At 37.8% G+C, this 24,139-nt stretch overlaps 1 protein-coding gene and 1 pseudogene across 1 annotated transcript; both read left to right on the top strand.

Moving 5' to 3' along the window:
- The first annotated feature begins 2,270 nt into the window (after nt 1–2,270).
- Nucleotides 2,271–22,695, top strand: LOC133868098 (vesicle-associated membrane protein 722-like). Its single transcript, XM_062304920.1, has 6 exons — nt 2,271–2,738; nt 5,418–5,559; nt 5,646–5,766; nt 21,632–21,694; nt 22,283–22,479; nt 22,550–22,695. The coding sequence occupies exons 1-5, from the start codon at nt 2,549–2,551 to the stop codon at nt 22,430–22,432; spliced, it is 666 nt and encodes a 221-aa protein (XP_062160904.1). The 5' UTR covers nt 2,271–2,548; the 3' UTR covers nt 22,433–22,479; nt 22,550–22,695.
- Nucleotides 22,696–23,037: 342 nt separating this feature from the next.
- On the top strand, nt 23,038–23,771 carry LOC133868099 (ATP synthase subunit beta, chloroplastic-like; annotated as a pseudogene).
- The last annotated feature ends 368 nt before the right edge of the window (nt 23,772–24,139 follow it).

Raw genomic sequence — 24,139 nt, 5'->3', positions numbered from 1 at the left:
TTTCCCACTTCCTGCGTTGTTACATCCTTTACCAAACAACCCTAGATTGAGCTTCACCATTGTAGACTCAACGTCATTGCAACCTCCAACACATCAGCTGCCTTTCTACTAAGAGATGTGCTATGCATCCTTCTCTTGTCCTTCGCCTATGCTTCTCTTCTGACGTGGCATTGTCAATCTACCTTTAGATTGTTCTTATATATATATATCAATGGGGAACTGATAATGCCACATCAACAGAGAATGGTGAAAAAATGACAAGAGAATACAAAGTATCATTTCTCTTTTACTAAACCCCAATACATCATATCTCCTAAATTTATGGCATAAATCCTAGGAGTCATGGCGTACTCTCTCTCTCTCTCTCTCTCTCACACACACACACACACATGCAGACGAGGACTCGAAACAATCAACAAGGATGTTGATGCATTAGTCCCAATCACTAGAGTGTTGTGTTGGTCGATTGGTAAACTAACTTTCTAAAGATATGAAGGAGGTTGATTCAATTAAGTAGTTGACCCCTTTTACGGTCATCATAGAGGCAAGGCATCACAAAAAAAAAGAGAGAGGGAGAGAGAGAGAGAGAGAGAAGAGGACGAGTGCATCCTTATAATGATAGTATCTTGTTTAAACCCATATTAGATTGGATTTAGCCCTAAAAATAAATAAATAAATAAGAATGAGTGCACCTTTATAATGATAGTGTTGGTTCAGTTTGATAACACTTTTTTTGTCTCTCTTTTATTTTCTCTTTTTAAAATAAAATCATTAATAAACCAAAAATACAAAACACTCAAAATTACTTTCATTTTTATGTCACATCATAATACTTTTTCAAAAAAAAAACAAAAGACCATCTAAAGAGCATTAATAAATGGAGCTAGTCTACAGTATCGGGTAAACGCATAATTAGTTGAGGTCAATATTCAACTCTAATTTAAAAATAAATAAATAAAAGTGAATGCACTGAAAACCACACCCTATCTCACCCTATCTCATTGAGTTGATTTGACAGTGTCTACCAATCTTTGAATCAATCCTTGTTAAAATATATATATTCAAAAGTTCATGGGCACTACTACATTAGGCTGCTGATGGGATGGGTGAATGTTTTGCATTTCTCTATTGTTTTAGAGTAATATTAATATTTAGTATATTGATATACAACTGTTATACAATTAGATGACGTGACATTAAAAATCAACCATTGGATCCGCACTTGTAAAAAAAGAAAAAAGAAAAATTAAGAGCTAATTTTCATTGCCACATCATTCTAGTTGTATAATAGTTTACTAATATCATTACTTATCGTTTTAAATTTTTTTATTAAAAAATAAAAATAAAAATAAAACATGAGTGCATCCTCCCAATTAGGAGTGTACAAGCAAGGCGGTTATTAACTGCCAACAACCGCAAGTGGAAAACCAAAAAGACGAAAATAACCGCAACCGGATAACTGGGTACTCGAGTTGCACAGTTATAAGGTTTTAGAAAACCAGTTAATAATAGGTAATTGGGGTTTTATATATATATATATATATATATATATATATATATATATATATATATATATATATATATATATATATTAAAAATAAAAAAAATAAAAAAAAATAAAAATTTTAAACTTAATTCTAACCTAATTCTTTTCTCACGCTGTCCCTGGACTCCCCGATTTCTCTTCTTTTCTCCTTCTCTTCTTATTTTCTGGACTCCCTGGTTCCTCTTCTTCTTTTCTTTTTCTTCTTCTTCTCTTCTTTTCTAATTTTTTATTTATTTATTTTTTATGTTTTGGATTTGTAATGTTTTTAAAATCTTAATAGAGGAAACTGGTTTTAGATTGATTTTGAATTTGTAATGTTGTTTGTTTGTTTGATTTTCTTTGTAATCATTTTATTTAATTTATAGACTTGATTGTGATCTCATTGAGATGAATGAATTGTGAATGGTGAATAAAATTATGCACGCTCAATAGTATTTACTATTTAGCATTGATTTTTTTTTTCCTTAATTATTTAGCATTAAATATTGGATTAAAAAAAATCAACAATATATGAAAACTAGTTACCGGATTAATAACTTGTATTTACTAACTGGATAATTAGCTGTTAGTAAGAATTACAACCATAACTGGTTGCGGTTATTTAAATGGAAATAACCTGATATGTTGATTGCGATTACTATTATAATTATGAGAAAATAATTACAGTAGCAACTTATTATAGACTCCTAATGAGTCACAATAATAACATTTTATTTAAACCCATAATTAGACTCCACTTTTCTTCTTCTCTCCCCCTCTCCACTCCCCCGACCTTTGCTTTCTCTTTTTCTCTCCAACTTTAAACCTCATTAAACCCTTGGCTTTCCTTTTTCCTACACACTCTCTCTTCAGAAAAGCAACGATGAGTCGTATCGAGTGCAAATATATCATATCCCAAGCCAAAGCATGAAAAAATAAAAGGAATCCCCAAATCCGTCTTTGAACCCTAATCAGCCCGTATCGATTTCCAGGAATTAAGAAAAGAAAGGACAGAGAGAGAAAATGAGCCAGAAGTCGCTGATCTACACGTTCGTTTCTCGCGGAACGGTGATTCTAGCGGAGTACACTGAATTCAGTGGGAATTTCAATTCTATTGCGTTCCAGTGCCTCCAGAAGCTCCCGGCCACCAACAACAAGTTCACCTACAACTGCGATGGCCACACCTTCAATTACCTAGTCGACAACGGCTACAGTAAGTCTTTCTCCGCCTTCATTTTCTGTTCTTTTCTTTTTCCCGCGAGATTTCGGCAAAAGAAGGAAAAGGGTGAATGAAATGAAACGAATTTCCTAGTCTGTATTTGGAGAGGTAATGAATCTCACAAATGTTTGGGATTTCAAAATATGTCATATTGACATATAAATTCGTCTGCTTAGATGTGATTGTTGTGTTAGCGTGGATTTCTTTGGTTGCTGTTGGTACGATCTGTTTTTTGACATTGATATTTCAATTTGTCTTTCTAGTTTTCTGTTTGGATGCCGAGAAAACGGAGGGAAACGGAACAAAAGGAAACTTGACTGACTTTATTTACTAAAATGAAGAAAAAAAGAAAGACACTTCAAAATCATATCAACTAAGAATTATTGTTTCAACTTCTTCAAACTGTTTTTGTTTCTTTTCAACTGATTTGTCGGCTGCCAATTTTGACAGTGGTTAATTCTGGCTCTCCGTTTGTTTGCTAGAAAATAATGAAAGTGTGCGCATCAATTGCGTATGCACTTATGTATAGGTACTCAGAGATAGGTAGAATAGATAGAAAGGTATTTCTTATTTTGGTTCTTATGCTGTTCCTTTATATATTTGTATAAATAAATGAAGTAAGCAGTAGCGTTGTGCCTATTTGCCCCGACACATGAAGTATACATAGGAACAACCGAACTAACCCACAAAGAAAAACCCAACAAACCCGCAAGAACCTAAAACCCTCAAACCCGAACCCCACATGAAGCACTTGACTTTACATCAAATGAGCCTTGCATTTCCATCGCCAAGAGGACGCGCTAGTATCGCCGTAGTTGATGGAGCTTTTTAGATTCAACAGCTCCCTCCTCCCTTTAGACTTTGGACGCGCAACCTTTGCTTCCTGATGAAAATCCTCTTTCATGGCATCCAGAATAGCCAAGGATTGAGTTTCATATTCTTATCCAATTCGGACATTACTGTTCTTAGGACACCTAGGGTTGTTACTACATGGACATCTCTGTTACATTTTAGGCATGCTTTAGTCATCTTCATTTAGTTGTCAAAATTTAGAATAGGTTTCATTTGTAACAAGATATCTTCAAACAAAAGGGTACCCTACCTGTTGATTTAGCTTTTACTTTTAAGTTGAAAGATAAACTGTTTTTGTTTTGTTTAAAAGGAAGAAACTTGATAAATATATATATATATATATTGATAAGTAAAGTATATTCAAAAGGCGCATAGGGGTAAAAATATATATTTATATATATTGAGGGACTTGGACTCAACTTCCATCCTATGCTATTCTTTCTTGGTTGGACAACTTTACCAATCTTGTTTGCCTTGTACTTTTTCTTTTCAAAATCTTATGAGATAGAGTGAAAAAAGAAAAATAGAAAAAAAAAAAAGATGAGATGGACAATTTTAGTGATGAACAATCTTATGGTTTGTATTTGGCAAACAAAGGCTCCACCTACAATGGCTTTGTGTAAATTTTTAATCGTGAAAAATCTTTGGAAATGGAATAAGATTATTGTTGAGTGTTTTTGCATGTGCACAAATAGTGGAGACATAGTGAATCACCTTCTTCATTTTGCAGTGGAGAAACCAATGGTTGTTTGTGTTGACTCTTTTGGTTTGGGTGGGTTATGCTTAATGCTGTGGATGATTTGTTGTTGTAGGAGATTTTGTTGGCATAAAGTTAGCATGGTTTGGCAGTCGATACCTTTGTATCTCATTTACTGTTTATTCCGTTAAAGGAATGATTGTGCTTTTGAGAGTAGGAAAATATCAGTGTTTGAACTTTGGTTTAAAGCCATTATTCTTAAGATTGCCTTTTCAACTGGGTGGCCCCAACCGTTGTGTTTTTGAGGTGGGAAAATGTTGGTGTTTAGTTTAAAGTTCTTATCCTTAAAATTGCTTTTTTCCAACTGTGGCTGCAACTGATTTTTTATTTTTTTAGAATTATTACCTTCCAAAAGAGATCCTTTCTTTGTTGGACTTCGGCTTATGTCCATCATTTGTATATTTCTTTTTCTGACTTCCTCACTCGCTTTCCTACTTCTAGATAGGTGTTTTCCCTGTATACTACCAGTGTACTAAGGGGCGCCTTACGCTTTTTATATAAAATTGATTTCTTACCTAGCAAAAAAAAAATTTATTACCTTCCAACCCCAACCCCCCCTCCCCCCCCCCCCCCCCCCCCCCCCCCCCCCCCCCCCAAAACTCAAAAAAATAAATAAATAAATAAATAAAAGAGATGGTTTAGTCTCTTTCTTTTTTGCAGTTCAGATAGATGGTGTAAATCAACATATAAATTTTGATATAGGACAGAAAAGAAAACTTGACGAGAGTGTCCAGGTTTTTGCTATTATTATTTGATATGTATCTAAGTATTTATCATAAGGATCTACTTAAAATTTATTTTTGAAAGTAACTTTTCTGGAAGTTTTCTTCGTTTTCTTTGTGTTCCTAATTGAGTATACTAATTCTTGTTCCTTTTTTTTTTCTCCGCCCTAGTTGTTTATCTTGTATACTCTCTGTGTACTTGTCTGTACTTTGCCTTTTTTAATGATATTTCTCTTACTTATCAAAAAAAAAAGGTATACTAATTCTTCTTTGAGGTAATTGATACATTATTATCATCTTCTTATTCTGTTGGGTAGATTGACTTATTCTTCGTTGTTGCAGCATATTGTGTAGTTGCAGATGAATCGGTTGGGCGACAAGTACCCATGGCTTTTCTGGAGCGCATCAAGGATGACTTTTTGTCAAGATATGGTGGTGGAAAGGCTGCTACGACTCCTGCCAACAGCCTTAACAAGGAATTTGGGTAGTCTATTCTGATTAAAATCATGAGAGTGCATGTTGGAAGATTGTCTTGTTGTAGTAGCTAATATACTATACTATTCACTGCAGGCCTAAATTGAAGGACCACATGCAGTACTGTGTTGATCATCCTGAAGAGATAAGCAAGCTTGCAAAGGTGAAGGCCCAGGTTTCAGAAGTTAAAGGTGTTATGATGGAGAATATTGAGAAGGTAGAGATGCATTATTAGCTACATCAATTTACTTGACCAATATTTTCCAATGAGCTTTAAATGGCACCTCCGTCACTTGTAAAGAACAAGGTGGAGGGTGAGTTAGTGAGTCCAGTACTCCTTCATAGCTAAGCCTATTCTTTTAAGGGATATTTAACTATTTAAGAGATTTCACATCAATATATTTGAAGTGAATTGCATATTACTATGTTCTTAAATTGCACGTCTATTGATCATGGAATGTCACATGTCAACATTTATAAATTATAATAAAAACAAAATACAATACGAAAATCAGTTCTAATAAGCCTACACTAAGGACATTAAAGAGGTTTCGATGCACCAAAATTAAAAATAGAGTATAATAGATGCATTACCATGGCATTTTAGCATACGTTTTTTTTTTTTTTTTTTTTTTTTTTTTTTTTTTTTTTAACAGTATTAGAAGTGTGCCTATCTGATGTAATTTGTATCTTCATTTCTCTCTAAAAAATTAAAACACTATTTTCTTTTCCTTTTTTGTCCTTTTCAAATTAGAACCATGAATTTGCCCAACATGACCACTTAAACACCGTCTCCTTTCTTTCTTCCACAAATCCTAACTCACAACTTACCCAAGCCCTGAACACACTCCCCCCCTCCCCCCCTCCCCCTCTCATTCTTCTTTCTATTTTATGAATATTAAAGCATTTAATTCATCTATTTCATGTGCTTATTTGTGATTAGTAGATCCACTTAGTATTTGAGTGATGGCGACGAGAGACATGCATACGTTTGAGGTCATGTGCATAAAGTGGTGTGGATGAGTGAGTGAATGTTTGACACATGGTTTTGAGCATAGAAAGGGTATTTATTGTGGAAGAGAGGTTTTTTTATAGTTGATGAGCTATAGCTAGGTGCAAAGAGACTAGAATCCAGCAGTTTGGGATGCGTGTGTTGGTTGTTTTTGTGTATGTTGAAGTGAGGTGAGAAGCTTGATCGAATGATATTGGCAGTGAATCTGGTGAGTTATGGAGCACGCGAGAGACGGAGTAATAGAATCAAGAGAGTATAGGTATGTGTGTGTCATGGTGTGTGTGCATGGGGGTGTATGGGTGTGTTTGTATGTGTATATGAGAGAGAGAGAGAGAGAGAGAGAGAGAGAGAGATATGAAGGAAAAACGGGTGGGTTCTCGTGGTAATCGCCAAAAAAAAGCTCTCTTTTTTTTTTTTTCTTTAAGGTAGAGGAAGAGGAAAAGTAACTTTGGTTAAATATTTGGTGTTTGATAACATTTTAAGGAGTCATTTTTTTTTGCGTTTTGGTTGAAAAAATGTTTTGATGAGACATCAAGGTTTTATTTTTATTTTTTTATTTTTTATTTTTATAATTAATCAAAATATCATTAAAAGTGTAAAGTGCCCCGAAATACACAAGTATACAGAAAAAGCCACCTAACTAGTAGGAGCAAAAAGAAGGCTAGTAACCATACCCGATTTGAGGTTGGAGATGACTCCATGGTTGGATTCTGACATGATCTGTGGTATGGGGATATGACCCCCCTTGAAGGAAGTCTTTCCAATTTTATTTGGTATTACTTGCACTAAGAATGCTTCTGTTGTGGCTCACATAGACTTTTCTGGAGGTGCTATTTAGTGGAACGAGAGCTTTTCTAGAGTGGCTCATGATTGGGAGATGGATGCCTTTACCTCGTTATTCAACTGTTGTATTTAGTGAGAATGAGAAGAGAAGTTGTAGCGGACTCCTTCCAAAAGAGGGATGTTTGGTGTTAAATCCTTCTATTGTGTCATGGGGTGTAATAATGGTTTTCGTTTCCCTTGGAAAAGTTTTTAGTGGAATAAGGCCCCGTTGAGGGTAGCCTTTTTTTTTTTTTGCTTGATCAGTGGCCTAGGCAAAATCCTTACCATGGACAATCTCTGAAAGCAGCGTCTCATTGTGGTTGACAGGTGTTGTATAATAAGAGTGTCGATGAGCGCCAACGAGAGAGAGAGAAGGAAAACTCACTTTTGTCGTAATTTACAACTCTTCAATGTGACATAAAGGTGAAAGTAGATTTCATGTAAACCAGCTCACATAACGCATGTTCCACTAGCTCCAACTTTAGAGGAATGACCCAGAGGAAACAAACGAAAGAAATGTGTTGACATGCGCCAGGTCCGGATGGTTTTTCAAACCTTGCTGAGTATGGAGTTAAGCAAAGTGCCGGGTTCAGATGGTTTCACCATTGCTATTTTTTTATTTTTTATTTTCGTTCATGTTGTTCTATTGTGAAGGCTGATCTCATGAATTTCTTTCATAATTTCCATGAGCATGAGAGGTTTGTGAAGAGCCTTAACGCCACTTTCATTACCCTTATTCTAAAGAAGCTTGGTCAATTGGAGACAAGGGACTTCAGACCTATCAGTCTGATAGGGAGCGTTTATAAGATCCTGGCAAAAGTTCTAGCGAGCAAATTGCAGCCTATAGTGGGAACCCTTATTTCCAACAACTAGAATACTTTCATTGGGGGGCGTCAGATTCTAGACTCGGTTCTTATAGCCAATGAATGTCTGGATAGTAGATTGAGATTAGGAATTCATGGGGTTTTATGCGAATATGACAAGGCCTTTGATCTTGTTAATTGGGACTTCCTTTTCTATATTTTGAGGCGTACAGGATTTGGCCCTAAATGGAGGAAGTGGATTTGGGCATGTATTTCCACGGCTCGCTTCTCAATCCTAATCAACGATAGCCCGCATGCCTTCTTCGGTAGCTCTTGGGGTCTTCGCCAAGGGGACCCTCTATCTCCTCTTCTCTTTGTTGTAGTCATGGATGCCTTCAACAGGATGCTTTCTAGAGCAATGGAGAGGGGCTTTCTTTTTGGCCTCCGCGTTGACAATCTCAACAACTCCCCCTTGGAGATTTCACATTTGTTGTTCGCAGATGATACTCTTATTATGAGTGATGCTGACGTGGATCAAATTCATAATTTGGACCACATTCTCCTATACTTTGAGGCCATCTCGGGTTTAAAGGTTAACCTTCAAAAATCTGAGTTAGTTGCAGTGGGGGAGGTCCCATACATTGAGTAGTTGGCAAATATTCTCGGTTGTAATATCCCTTCTCTTCCGCTGCGTTACTTGAGTCTTCCTCTTGGTGCTCCCTTTAAATTTGAAGCCATTTGGGATTGCGGTGGTTGAGAAAATTGAAAAAAGGCTAGCGAGTTAGAAGAAGATTTACTTGTTTAAGGGAGGACGCATTACTCTCATCAAGAGTACGCTTTCAAGTATTCCCGCTTATTTTCTATCTCTCTTCCCCCTACCAATTGGCATAGCTAAAAGGCTTGGGTGTTTTCAGAGAGATTTTTTTGTGGGACAGTCTAGGCGGGGAACACAAATTACATTTGGTAAACTAGAAGACTGTTTGCTCCCCAATTGCCAGAGGAGGATTAGGTTTCAAAAACCTTACTCTGTTTAACAAAGCCCTGCTTGGGAAATGGCTTTGGAGGTTTGGGAATGAACAAGATTATTTATGGAGGCAGGTGATTGCTTCGAAGTACGGGATCCAGAGATGGGGGTGGTGCTCTGCGGAAGTGCGAGGTTCTTATGGGGTTAGTCTCTGGAGGTATATTAGGAATAATTGGGGAGCTTTTTCCATTATATTTCTATTACGGTCCTCTGTAACGGGGGATGGATGATGGTAATTTGGATGAGGGTGCGTGTGATAGTAGGGTATTCGAGGTACTCTGGGTCTCCTAATGTAAAGATTATTCTAGAAACCCTAAAAAACTCCCAAAGCAACTACTAGAGTTGAATATAATTTTTCTTCTTCATTTCTTTATTGATCACTCTATTAGGTTTATATAGAGAGATGATTACATAAGGGAAATATAATACGTAAATATTACTTCTAACTCTAATGGGAAACAAGTCTCTTATTTCTCTCCCTAAATTCCTGCTTACTCTAATGGGCAACAAGTCCCTTATTTCTCTCCTTAAAATCCTGCTTACTCTAATGGGAAATTGATGTGAACCCGTGGGATTGAACTCCCTTGAACCCACAATCAAATTGAAACCTATCTAAGAAAGCCAAGAATCAAGTCAAGAAGGTCTAGACCCGTTAAAATCTTGTTTCAAAAACTTAGATTCGGTGAGCCACAAAGGGGTTTGCCTTTGATAAGTTCTTAGTCCAATCAAGAACAAGTGGTTTTAGTTTTCTATGAAGAACAAAAAACTTCATTCACATTCAACTTGTCTAGCAAATGCGGCTACAAGTCTTTTAAAAACCTTTTCATGAAACCCTAAACCTACTAAGGCTTCTATCAATTAAAAGACATGGACTAAACGTCTTTAAGCCCAAAACTTCCTAAATTACATTTCTATAGCTAATAAAAGAAGTCCACTTAATGAAATAAATAGGCCCAAAAGCCTACAACTATAGCAACATAAAAATAGGCCCACACGCCTATATTTAATGAAATAAAGAGTCTGCATTAAACTACTAGGCTATGCCGCCCCCATCTGTCACTTGTATCACATGGATTAAAGCTGATTCTTCTTCTTTCAAGCCTATATTGAATGTTGGTGTCTTACTCGATAAATTTGCAAACTCGGCCCAAGTAGATTGCACCAATCCTTGCATTGCTTCCTTGATCTTCTTCGCTCTTGACCTTGTGATTGGCCCATCTGGAACTTGCAAGGGATCTTTAAGATTCGGTCTACCATGTGGCCCATCATTCCCCCTCCCCTCAAAAGGATTCGACCTCGAATCGTCACCTGCATCATAGAGAGAAAGATCAAAAACATTGAAAGTAGCATAGACATTATACTCACCGGGAAGATCCACTTTATAAGCATTATCATTAATTTTCTCAAGGATTTGGAAAGGTCCATCGCCTCGAGGATGCAATTTAGTCCTTCTATGGGCTATGAATCTTTCTTTGTGCATGTGAACCCAAACCCAATCTCCTGGTTCAAAGATGATACGCCTTCGCCCTTTATTGGCTTGGGAAGCAAACTTTTCATTTTTCTGCTCAATTTGAAGCTGTATCCTCTCATGAATTGACTTTACCAATTCGGCCTTCCTGTGTCCATCCAAACTACTCCTTTCATCAATAGGTAAAGGCATCAAATTTAAAGGAGTAAGTGGATTAAAACCATAAACAATTTCAAAGGGAGAATTAGTAGTATGCTTAGTCCTATTACATGCAAACTCTATAAATGGTAAACAGTCCTCCCAAGTTTTCAAATTCTTTTGAATGATAGTGCATAAGAGTTGAGTTAGAGTCCTATTGACTACTTCAGTCTGTTCGTCAGTCTGTGGATGACAAGTAGTGGAAAATAAAAGTTTGGTACCTAATTTTCCCCACAAAACCTTCCAAAAGTAGCTAAGGAATTTAACATCTCTATCAGAAACAATACTCCTAGGTACACCATGGAGTCGCACTATTTCCTTGAAAAACAAATCAGCTATGTTGGTAGCATCATCTGTTTTATGGCATGAAATGAAATGTGCCATTTTACTAAATCTGTCCACTATCACAAAAATAGAATCACTACCTTTTTTTGTCTTAGGCAGTCCCAAAACAAAGTCCATAGATATGTCTACCCATGGCTCACTAGGAATGGGTAAGGATGTACGCAACCCAGGTGGTAAAACCTTGGATTTGGCTTTGCGACATGTAATGTACCTACCACATATTCGGGTAACGTCTCTTCTCATCCTTGGCCAAAAGAAATGTTCATGTAAAATTTCTAAGGTTTTCCTCACAGAAAATGTCCCATTAATCCCCCACCATGTGCCTCACGCACCAATAATTCACGCATTGAACAATTTGGCACACACAATTTGCTTTCTTTAAACAAATAACCATCATGCTTGTAAAACTTACCAAATGCCGCTTTATCACACGCTATATACACATCAGAAAAGTTAGCGTCATTGGCATACACGTCTTTCACATATTCAAGCCCAAGCATTTTAGCACTCAGAGAAGTAAGAAGTACATACCTCCGTGATAAAGTATCAGCAACAATGTTCTCCTTACCTTGCTTGTAATGGATGACATAGGAAAAGGTCTCGATGTATTCAATCCATCTAGCATGTCGTTTATTTAATTTACCTTGACTCTTGAGATGCTTTAATGATTCATGATCGGTGTGGATCACAAATTCCTTAGGCCAAAGGTAGTGCTGCCACGTCTCTAGAGCGCGAACAAAAGCATAAAATTCTTTGTCATAAGTGGGGTAATTCAAGGCCGCCCTACTTAGCTTCTCATTGAAGAAGGCTATGGGCTGCCTATCTTGCATTAAAATGGTTCCAATTCCTATTCCTGAGGCATCGCATTCAATCTCAAAAGTTTTGTTAAAGTCAGGTAATGCTAACACAGGTGTAGAACATAACCTTTCTTTAAGAGTAGCAAATGCATTTGCTTGATCACTTCCCCAATGAAATCCAACATTCTTTTTAATTATTTCAGTGAGTGGTGCAGCAATGGCGCTAAAATCCTTAACAAAACGCCTATAAAATCTAGCTAGACCATGAAAGCTTCTTACCTCAGTGATGCTTTTAGGCGTTGGCCATTCCTTGATAGTCTTGACTTTCTCTTCATCCTCCTCAATACCTTTTGTACCAACAACATAACCAAGAAAAACAACTTTTTCCATGCAAAAGGTACATTTCTTAAAATTAGCATACAACTTTTCACATCTCAACACATCTAACACACATCTCAAATGCTCAATATGTTCATCTAAGTTCGTGTTGTACACTAGGATATCATCAAAGTACACGACTACAAATTTGCCTATGAACGCACGTAATATATGGTTCATTAATCTCATGAAAGTACTAGGCACATTTGTAAGTCCAAATGGCATAACCAACCATTCATAAAGTCCATATTTAGTCTTAAAAGCAGTTTTTCATTCATCTCCCTCTTTCATTTTAATTTGATGGTATCCACTTTTAAGATCTATTTTTACTGAAAATACATGAGCCATGCAATTCATCAAGCATATCATCTAATCTAGGAATGGGATGACGGTACTTTACTGTAATATTGTTGACCGCTCTGCCATCAATGCACATCCTCCAAGTCCCATCATTCTTTGGCACTAGTAGCACTGGTACTGCACATGGGCTCATTCTCTCTCTCACGTACCCCTTGCTCAACAAATCTTCAACTTGCCTTTAAAGCTCCTTGGTCTCCTCTAGATTACTCCTATAGGCTGGTCAGTTTGGAATAACGGCTTCGGGTATGAAATCAATTTGGTGTTCAATGCCTCTAATGGGTGGCAACCCACTCGGCATCTCCTCCGGAAATACATCATCGAACTTCTGCAACAAAGAAACAGCCAAACTAAGAAGAGATTGGTTAGTTTCAACAAGATTAAGATAAGGTTCTTTGTAAACAAGAAAAATCATAGACTAGTCTGCTAAGAAGGCCCTCTTAACCTCACTCTCCTTTGCATAAAAACTCATCTTTGCCTTTCCTTTTCTCTCTGCAGTTCTTTTTCTTTTTTCTCTCATGGCTCCACTCTCTTTTCTTTATTCTCAGGCACTTCTCTATTTTCTTTTTCACTCTTTCTTTTTTGGCTCAATCTCACTTTTCAGCTTCAGTTGGTCCTCATAGACCTGTTTTGGGGTTAAAGGAGCAAGCTTGATTGTTTTTCCATCCTTTACAAAGTTGTACATGTTCCTAAACCTGTCATGAATCACCTTCTTATCATACTGCCATGGCCACCCCAACAAAATATGGCCAGCATGCATAGGAACTACATCACAAAGCACCTCATCATTATACCTCCCAATTGTAAAAGCCAACAAAACTTGCTTATTGACCTTGACCTCCCCACATTCATTCAGCCATTGCAACTTATAAGGTCTAGGATGCTTCATTAAAGGTAAGCTCAACTTTTCAGCTAGGGTGGTACTAGCTACATTGGTGCAACTTCCCCCGTCTATAATCATACTACACACCTTGTTGTTTACACAACATTTAGTATGAAATATGTTCTCTCTCTGTTGCTCCATATCGTCTATCTTAATTTGCGTATTGAGAGCATATTTGGCAACAAGAGACTCACCTTCTACGGGGTATTTCACTCCATCATCGTCACTAGCATCGGCCAATTCGGGCATCTCATCACTATCATCTTTACTATCAGTCATCACCTCTCCATTGTCTCGCATAACCATCACCCGCTTATTTGGAGATTGAGATGGGATGTGTCCTGAACCCAAACATTTAAAACATTTAATATCTTTATTCCTTGAAGGTTGGAAATCTACCTTGGGTTTGTTCTTGCTAGTTCCCTCATCTTTTCCTTTAGGTGGTTCGACCTTCCCCTTTACTACAGCTTGATCATTTCTATCCCACTTTGGTTTCCAAAGAGTGTTAGAAACTGAAGTATACTTTACTGCCCCCTTTCTCTTTAACTGCCTCTCCACCTTCGTAGCCATGTGCACCATGTCTTCTACCTCCACATAACGTTGCAACAACTCAACTACATTGGCTATGTCCCTATTCAAACCACTTAAAAATCTGGCCATTATCGCCTCCCTATCCTCCTCTACATTAGCCCGAATCATAGCCACCTCTATCGCCTTATGGTAATCCTCTACACTCCTAGACCCTTGTGTAAGGTTTTGTAATTTTTGGTAGAGGTCTCTATAGTAGTGGCTAGGCACAAATCTCCGCCTCATGAGAGCTTTCAACTCACCCCATGTTTCTATAGGTCTCTCATGATTCCTCCTCCTATTGGTCACTAATTGATCCCACCAAATAATTGCATAATCTGTGAACTCAATTACTGCCAACTTCACCCTCTTCTCTGAATAATTGTGACAATAAAAAATCAACTCTATTTTCTTCTCCCACTCTAAATAGGCTTCAGAGTCAGTCCTACCTTGGAAAGATGGTATTTTTATTTTGATGCTCCCAAGGTTCCTATCTACCCCATCTTGACCCCTTGGATTTCTCCCATGTTCTCTTCCACGCCTACCTCCTCTAGGTCTGTCAACTCCATCCATTCTAACTTCAGATGCTATGTCTTTCCTCATCATCATCATCTCCTTCATTCTCAAACTCATTTTCAACGCTAGGCGCACGTCTCCTCCTATCTCGCCCACCTTACAGATTTCTAATCACTACCTCTTGTTGATCCATCCTATCAGGCTTCACCTCCTCCAACACCAAGTTCAATCGTTCAAACTGTTGTTGCATGGCCTGCAATACAAAGAATGAATTATTCGCCTCCTCCTTAGGTGTTGAGTCACTCTTATGAGACATTTTCAATGCGCTACAAAACAAAAAATGTTAGTGGTAAAACCTCACACACTCCCTTACGTGTTTACACTCAAATATTGTCACTTCACTCGTGTTTTCACTCATTTGGTCTTTCACCTCACCTATTTTCCCTTTTAAGTTCTTTAAGAACTAGTTGAACTAAATCAAGACACCACCTTGTATTATTTCAACCAGTAATAGATTCCAAAAACAAGAAAGGAATAAAATGACACAGATCTAAAAGAATTTGTACGAGGAAAGAGCAATTAGGAAACAAGATACTAAAGATGATACATTCGATCCCTTTGAAGATAAAGATCAATCAACACCAAATCAATTCAATTTTCAGATTGCAAAGTATATCAAACAGCTATTTTTGAAATTTCTTTATTTATTTATTTATTTTAATAACTATTCAGCAACCTTTGAATATGCTAATTATACAACAAGAAACGGAAGTAGACAGGACAAACGCTAATGAAAAGGGAATTCAAATTTGGAAAATTACAGATATGAAAATTAAAGCAATGATTCAAATATGGAAAATCGAAGCAAAGATTCAAATCTGGAAAATTAAAGCAAAAGATTCAAATCTGAAAAATTTTAGCAAAGATTTGTATAATCAATTAAAGAATTCGCAGATTTGAATTCTTGAATCAAGTACACTAATTATCAATTGTGAAAATCACAGATCTGAATTCAAACACACGAAATTAACAAGAATGAAGAAGGAATCGCAGATGAGACTAGAGAACCTTAGAACACGCCTAAGACAAGAAAAAGAGAAAGAATTAAAAAGGATAAATCATACCTGATTTGGAACTGAGCTCTGATACCAAATGATGTGAATCCGTGGGATCGAACTCCCTTGAACCTACAATCAAATTGAAACCTATCCAAGAAAGCCAAGAATCAAGTCAAGAAGGTCTAGACCCGTTGAAATCTTATTTCAAGAACTTAGATTCGGTGAGAACACCACAAAGGGGTTTGCCTTTGATAAGTTCTTAGTTCAATCAATAACAAATAGAGAAAACTTTTCAGTTTTCTATGAAGAACAAAAAACTTCATTCACATTCAACTTGTCTAGCAAATGTGGCTACAAGTCTTTTTAAAACCTCTCCATGAAACCCTAAACCTACTAAGGCTTACATCAATTAAAAGACATGGGTTGAGCATCCTAAACTACATTTCTGCAGCTAATAAAAGAAGTCCACTTAATGAAATAAAGAGTCTGCACTAAACTATTAGGCTATGCCGCCCCCATCTGTCGCTTGTATCACATGGATTAAAGCTAGTTCTTCTTTTAAGCTCATATTGAATGTTGGAGTTTTGCTCGATAAATTTGCAAACTCGGCCCAAGTAGATTGCACCAATCCTTGCATTGTTTCCTTGATCTTCTTCGCTTTTGACCTTGTGATTGACCCATCTGGAACTTGCAAAGGATCTTTAAGATTCGGTCTACCATGTGGCCCATCAGAAATAAGTCCCTTATTTCTCTTCTTAAAATCCTACATTTATTCTCCTAGTAGGATTCTTGCTTTATGAGCATGTATCCTACGTTTACAATGGGTCCTCTTGCCTTAATCAACCACTTTCTTCTCCACGTATTATTCTTTCCATCTTAGCCATGTTTTGCAGCTCAAGACTTTCCTTGGGAGAGGCATGGTATTTGGTAGCTCACTTCTTTCCTTCTTAGTCATGGTGTAGACCCGTAACAATTTCCTGTAAGGTTGGGATGTCCTTTGCTTCCATTTTCTGGCATGATATTTGGTGCGGTGATAATGCTCTAAAGTGTTCTTTTCTTGGAATGTTCTTTTCTTAATTTCATTCGAAATGTTCATGATTGGGAAATTGAATCTCTAGATTTTTTTCTCACTCTTTTAGACTATAAACCCACTTCTGTGAGCTATGGATAGCATGCTGTGGGCTTCTTCGAGCGCGCATAGTTTTGCAATAAAAAGCTACTACACTATATTAACTTCTCCTAGTAGTGAAGAGTCGAGTTCCTTCCGCTAGAAAAGCATTTGGAAGATGAAGCCCTCTGCACATTGCTTTCTTTTTGTGGGCCATAACTTTGGGTAGAATCCTCACGGTGGACAATCTTAGAAGGCAGGGTTTCAGCTGATTAATCGTTGCTACCTTTGTAAGAAGGATGAGGGAATTGAAGGGGCTTGAACAGGAAGATTGTTCTTCTCCCTACTCTCTCTTCACTTAGCAATGTCTATCAAAGAGAGGATCTACAAATTTTAGAGTTTTTCCTAGGAAGTTTGTGTCTCTTAGGTTTTTCAGCCATGTGAGGCGGGCCGACGAGGCTATTGTGAACCCCGTTGGGGGTTGTCGAGTGAGGTAGGGTATGGAGAATCGGTTTTTTGTAGACGCTAAGTCCATCTTCTCGGTAGTGGAAGGAACTTTTGTGTTGGGGGTGGCGGAGAAGAGGAAAGACTTCTCAGGGCGGGTTCGACTGAGTTTGGGTTTCGTTGCTTGGTTATTGTTGATGATGGAAGAGGTGTTGCAAAATCCGAACTCCGAGGACTTTGTTAAATATTTCAGGGAGAGTTCGAAGGTGACCATCGTTCGGAGAGTTGGAAATAGTTCCAGCCGGTTCTTGGTGGTGACGGTGTTCGATGTGGGTGGCCAGAAAGGAATGATTATGTTTCCTGAAGGCCATGACGAGCAGGGTTGGGGGCGTATTTCTGGGGAGCTAAGCAAAGTGCTAGATTTCTTTGGATCCTCGGCGGTGTATCCTTCTACTGGCGCCCCACCGGGGAAGAGGTTGGGCAAGGACGCGGGTTTATTGTTGTACGCAGAGGCAGTGCGCTCGTCGGTTGGTGGTGGGACTCGTATTCAGACGGCGACGGTGGTTTGGTGCAAGATGGAGAAGATTTTTTCGCTGGACCAGGAGCAAGAACCCTTCCCCAGGGCAGTGGATTGTTTTGCTTTGGAGAGGTCTTTCTCCGGTCCTCCGGGTAAAGACCTTGCGGACGATTGCTACGCTATGAAGAATTCTTCTTCCGGTCCATTGGGTAAGGACCTTCTAGCGTGTTCCAAGACTCGGGTTGTAGTCGACAATGTTGGCTCCATGGATCGATGTGGCAGAGGGTGCAGGAAGGTGTGCTCTGAGGGTGATCACGAGTGGGATTGTGACGTTTCGGGGAAGGAAGTTGGGTTTTTCAGGAAGATTCTCAACTCTGTTGGTGATTGGCTGGATCGAGTGTGCAGGCGGCCAACGCATTTGGGTAGGATTTCTTTTGGGCTGAAACCGAAACTGGGCTTTTTGGGTTTGGGTTGGTTATTTATTTTTTGGGTTTGGGTTGGTTATTTAGACGTTTGGGGAAGTTTAAACGTTTTGGGGTTTGGTCCTCCTATGCTCGCATGCGGACTGGTTCCAAGGGGTTGAGATGTTTGCCTTTCACTAAGAAGACTAAGCAGTGCAGGTTAGCAAAGAGCAAAGCGCATCTCCCTCCGAATTTCACCCAAAAATTGCTCACGGAGAAGACTCTTGCTCCGTCCAGTTTAGCAATTTCAACAGCGTCGTCCACGGTCGCTACTTCTATCAAAGACTATGCTAGTCCAATGTTAGTGATTGGCTCTTTATCGGCAAAGACTGGGCTGACTTCAGTGGGGAATTTTCATCCGGTTTCTTCTGAGGCAGATGCGTTGGGTGCGGGTTATGAGGTGGGCTCGCCGATAGGGAGGGTTCTTCCTTTCTCTCCCTTGAAAGAGCTCACGTCGAAGCCATTGATTCAATACAAGCGCAAAGGGAGGAAGCCGAACTTGGAGGTGGGTCAAGGGGAACTCGAAGATGTGGGCTTTCTCAAGTGGAGGTTTCTTAATTCAAGCTCGTCCTCTTCCTCCGGCAGATCGTGGTTTTTCTAGAGGGGGTTGTTCTAGTAGAGCTAGTCCTCTCAACTCTACGGGTGGTTTCCAGGCTATTTCTCCTATGGAGTGGTCCTTGTTTTGGTCTTCGATAGGGTCCGGGGACAAGGAGAAGAGGATAAAGCTATGGCTTTCCTATTTGCTCTTGATGAGGAACATAGGAGGTGGGATAAGATTGAAGGGTGCGAACTTTAGGAGCTTAGGGTTGAGTTGTTTAGTGGGCTGTTTTTGTGGGGTCAGTGGTGAAGTTGTTGTTTCTTGTATACTCCGTGTGTACTAGGAGCGCCTTACACTTTTTTTAATAAATTTGCACTTATCAAAAAACAAAGGATGAGGAAATTATTAATCATTTTTTCCACCATTGTGAGTTTTCTGTGGATATCTGGCACTTAGTGCTTAACAATGTTGAGTCTCTTGGGTTACACTTGGTAACGTGCCTTAACTTCTCCACTGTTGGAAATTCCTTGTGCATGGACATCTTAGAGAAGCTATCTGGAAAGTTATTTTCGCCCTCTTAATGTAGAGCATTTGGAGAGAAATGAACTGTCAGCTCTTTGAGGATAGTAAGTCCAATGTGCTACTTCTTAAATCCTCATTCATGAGATCTCTTCTGGATTATGCCCTTGCTCATGTTCCTAACTTTTCTTCAGGGAGTTTGGTAGATTTGATTTGTTTTCTAGATTGTAACAACAGCTAATTCTTGGTGCTCTTGTTTATCTTGTATAGAAGCTAGTTCTTTGGTGTTCTTGTTTTCTTATATACTCTTTGTGTACGAGAAATTTCCTTTTTCTTCAATAAAAATTACTATTATTCATTAAAAAAAGGTGTTGACACGAGCCGGCGAGAGGGAGAAGAGAAGGAAAACTCACGAAAGCAGTAATTTTGCAGTTCTTCGATGTGACATAAATGTGAAAGTAGTTTTGAGTTTTTTGCAAGTGTTTTGTGTGAAGAAAGTTGTTTGGTAATGTTTTGGCTTTTTTGGGTAGAAAGAAAAAAGAAAAAGAGAAGGTGGTTAGCAAACAACCCCATACTCTTTTCTAGAGTTAGTAATAAAGTTGACTTTTATATGTACAACAAAGTGTGCTTTTATACTTTTGTAGTTTTGTACTATAAGTTTTATACTATACAAGATTACTACACGTAAGTACAAATTATAGTATAAAAATACAAAAGTCTACTCTATGGTATCAACATGTAAGTAGATTTTTTTTTTTTCCTTTTAGGGAGGGAGGGTGGGGGGTGGGTTAATTTAAGTAAAGGTCATTAAAATTGTAGCTAAGAGGGCCTGTTTGGAACACTATATATATATATATATCAAAAGAGCAATGCCTTTGTCTTTTTAGCTTTTGATTAAAAGGTATATTGGTTTTTCATTTTAGGGTCATGTCTAGAAACACTAGAGAAATGCTATTTGTAAGTAACTTTTGCCTCTCCTCTACATGTCAGTAAAAACGTGCTATTTCTTTTTAACTGAGTTGTGCTTCCAAAAGAATACTTCAATTCTCTCTGTATCTCTCTCTTTGTTCGTTGTCTCTCAGTACCACACCAAGACCCACACAGCCACACCTACACCTCCCTGCCTCCCTGCTACAATGCCCCTTCCTCTCTCTCCTTTCTCTATCACCTGTCCTGCTGGATTCCAGCCTTGGTTTTATATTTTATGCTTTATCGATTTTTTGTTGATCTGATTTCTTTGTAAAGAACTCTTGAAAAGTGAGATACATAATACATAGTGGCTCCAATAATTGATTGGTGTTGCCATTATTTCCCCCATAATGATCTAGTTATGGCAAATGGGAAAGGTGGTTTTAGGTCTCTTGGCCGCCAACATAATTTATCATATATTTATGCATACATTCATTGAAATCGCATTGAATACTTTCCTCATTCTCATTATTATCTTTTCAATTCTAAAGCAGTTATATGTAATGTTTGGTATTTAGACACGATGGGACTTCTTGTTAGACTGCTTGTTGTATATGTGTAGTTAGTTCATGTAAACCAAATAACCCAACTTGTTTTATATGCCTAGTACTTGTGCAATATCAAGCTCAATGAAATAATATAAACTGAAAAATGGGTTCAGTTTTTAGCTTTTGCATTTAATAACCGGATGGTCTGACTTGAAAACCAGGTCCTAAAACAGGCCAGTCTATTGCCCAAAACCGTTATAGTAAAAACCTTGTGCAAGGCAGTTGACATGCCGGTGCAAGCGGCAAACCCACTGTAGTGGTCTATGAACTTGAGTTTTAAATAGGAAGGCTATTAGAATGGAGAGAGAAAGGGTGACACTGAGAGGAGAGAGAGAGAGAGAGAGAGGGAGGGAGAGAGAGAGAATGTTTGGCAGAACCATTTTTTTTTTCTTTTCTTTTTTTGGGGGAGGTGGGGCATAACACTTGCCAATGTAAGGCAATTTTTTTGTTGTATTGATGTGAAATATAGTTCATATTTTTTTTTTTGAATAGATGATAGTGCGTTTACTTTGATAATGATGATGATATTTTAATGCTAAGCTACCTGCTTAATTTTTTATGCCACATAGGGAAATTGACTGATCCATTCTTCATGGGAAGTGTAAAGATCACGCTACTATATAGCATCTATTATGTTTCGCATTCAATTAAGTTGCTGAACTTGCGTTTTTCAAGATGCCCTCTGATTTAATGTTCCAGGACATTCGGTGGGTTAATCCCTGAAGCCTTCCATCTTGGTTTTTCATGTAGGTTTTAGATAGAGGTGAAAAGATAGAGCTTCTGGTGGATAAGACTGAGAACCTTCATCAACAGGTCAGTGGTGCTCTCTCTTGTACTATGCATTTGTCTCTGAGATTTAAACTTAGAGAACCTTGAATGAGAAACTTTATGCTCTACTTTCTGCATGTGTAAAGTGGAGTTGAAGTTAATAATAAATCTTTGACGTGTTTGATTAAGATTTTGCTCCGAATACTTTTACTGCTATAACATTCATGTATTAGTTTCTATCCAGAGTTATTGCAGCTCAATTCAAAGATTTGGTTCATGGAGGCTGATTGATCTGCAAAATCTGGAATATCATATAGATATCGAAAATTTAGGTTGTATATGGTGCCAGACCTTGGGGAGATATAATCCAGAAAGCTTGCACTAAGTTGCCATGTTATAATTTCAAACAGGATGATTAGTTGCGTAAAGTAAATTGTGCAGTTGTTTCAGAAGAGGTGTGCCTGGAATATGTGCCTCAATCATCTCATATTGTAAATCTCATAATTTTGGCATTTTAATAACGTATGAAGCATATGATCTTCTCACTTAACAATGGTGATGAAATCTGTTTCGAGATTTTGTTTCCTTTGAAACAAATGGAGTAAACTTTGGGGAAAATTGATTTGCTTACAGGCACAGGACTTCCGGAGCGCAGGGACTAAAATCCGGAGGAAAATGTGGCTGCAAAACATGAAGGTGAAGCTGATTGTTTTGGGAATTCTGATAGCGTTGATCCTCATCATAATCCTCTCTGTTTGCCATGGGTTCAACTGCGGGAAATGAGCAGCTGCTTCTGTATCAAAACTTGCAATTAATATATATATATATATATATATATATATATATATATATATATATATATATATATATATATATATATATATATATATATATATATATCTCGTGACTTTGTATGTAGTCCAAAATTAGCAACTTCCAGATACTTGGCACGAAGTAAGCTTACTTTTGCGTGTGAATGAACCCCATAAGATATTATTATTATGTCACCAGGATGCTTTTCCTTTTAAAACATAGTTGCTTGATTTCGTTGTTGCTTACGTATTATTATGACTGTGATGCTCACGCGGGATTGGCTTTTCTTACATGCTTAGTGAGCAAAATCATACAGCAGCCAATTTTCATTTTATTTGCGTTTCTGGCATTATTTTACTTGGCTAAAATGTCTTGGAATAACATAACAAATAAACAAGTTTGCGAACAATATTATGCTGATTTGCTCACAGGCTTCAGTGGTCAACTCGTGGTTTTTAACATTTGTATGAGAGTTAGTTTAACTGCCCTTACTATGGCAGAATATTTCCAAGATCTTAATGAACAAGACGGACTTCTATTTATTTTTCTGTTTTGTCCAAGCAGGATCCGAAGCATCTACCTTATTGGGTAGAATGCCTTCCTGCCGTGGGTTATCAATCCACTCCTAGTACCAAAATGGGTTCTTTACAAATAATAGTTACTTCTACCAAATCAGGATCAATAACCTTGATTCAAGCAGTTTATGTACTTGCAGAAGATTTGGCTGGCTGATTTTGTTTCTGCCACGAAATTTGCACATTTAGATTCTACTACCGTATTATCAAGAGGATTAGCTGCCAAAGGTATCTATCTAGCAGTAGATCCTTTAGATTCAACGTCAACTATGCTCCAACCTCGTATTGTTGGTGAAGAACATTATGAAACTGTGCAAAGAGTTAAAACAAACTTTACAGCGGTATAAAGAACTTCAAGACATTATAGCTATCCTTGGATTGGACGAGTTATCCGAAGAGAATCGCTTAACCATAGCAAGAGCACGAAAAATTGAGCATTTCTTATCACAACATTTTTTCGTAGTAGAAGTATTTACGGGTTCCCCAGGAAAATATGTCAATCTAGCAAAAACCATTAGAGGGTTTAAATTGATCCTTTTCGGAGAATTAGATGGTCTTCCTAAATAGGCTTTTTATTTGGTAGATAACATCGATGAAGCTACTGCGAAGGCTACAAACTTAACTTAGAAATGGATAGCAAATTGAAGAAATGACCTTAAGTCTTTGTGTATTGAGCCCACATCGAATTGTTTGGGATTCCGAAGTTAAATAAATCATTTTATCTACTAATAGTGGACAAAATTGACATATTACCCGATCACGCGCCTATTGCCACAGCTGTAGATAGAGGTATTTTGAGAATGTCTTAATAGCCAATGGATAACAATGGCTCTGTTGGACGGTTTGCTAGAATAGGCAATAATTAGATCACTATTTTAGTACATAATGCGGAAAAGGGTAGTGACATTGATCCACAAGAAGCTCAGCAAACTATTGAAAAAGCATAAGAGAACTTGAGTAAAGTTGAAGGCAGAAGACAAACAATTGAGGCAAATCTAGCTCTCAGACGAGCTAGGACACAAGTCGAGGGTATTAATATAATATGATTTCGTAACTAGTTTGTTTTGTTGATTCTGCCAATGAATAGAATCAAATGCAATCA

The sequence above is a fragment of the Alnus glutinosa genome, chromosome 5 (genome assembly GCF_958979055.1).
Source record: "Alnus glutinosa chromosome 5, dhAlnGlut1.1, whole genome shotgun sequence".
NCBI classification, from domain to species: Eukaryota; Viridiplantae; Streptophyta; class Magnoliopsida; order Fagales; family Betulaceae; genus Alnus; species Alnus glutinosa.
The sequence above is the reverse complement of the archived record's forward strand: the minus strand, read 5'-3'. Positions and strand labels throughout refer to the sequence as shown.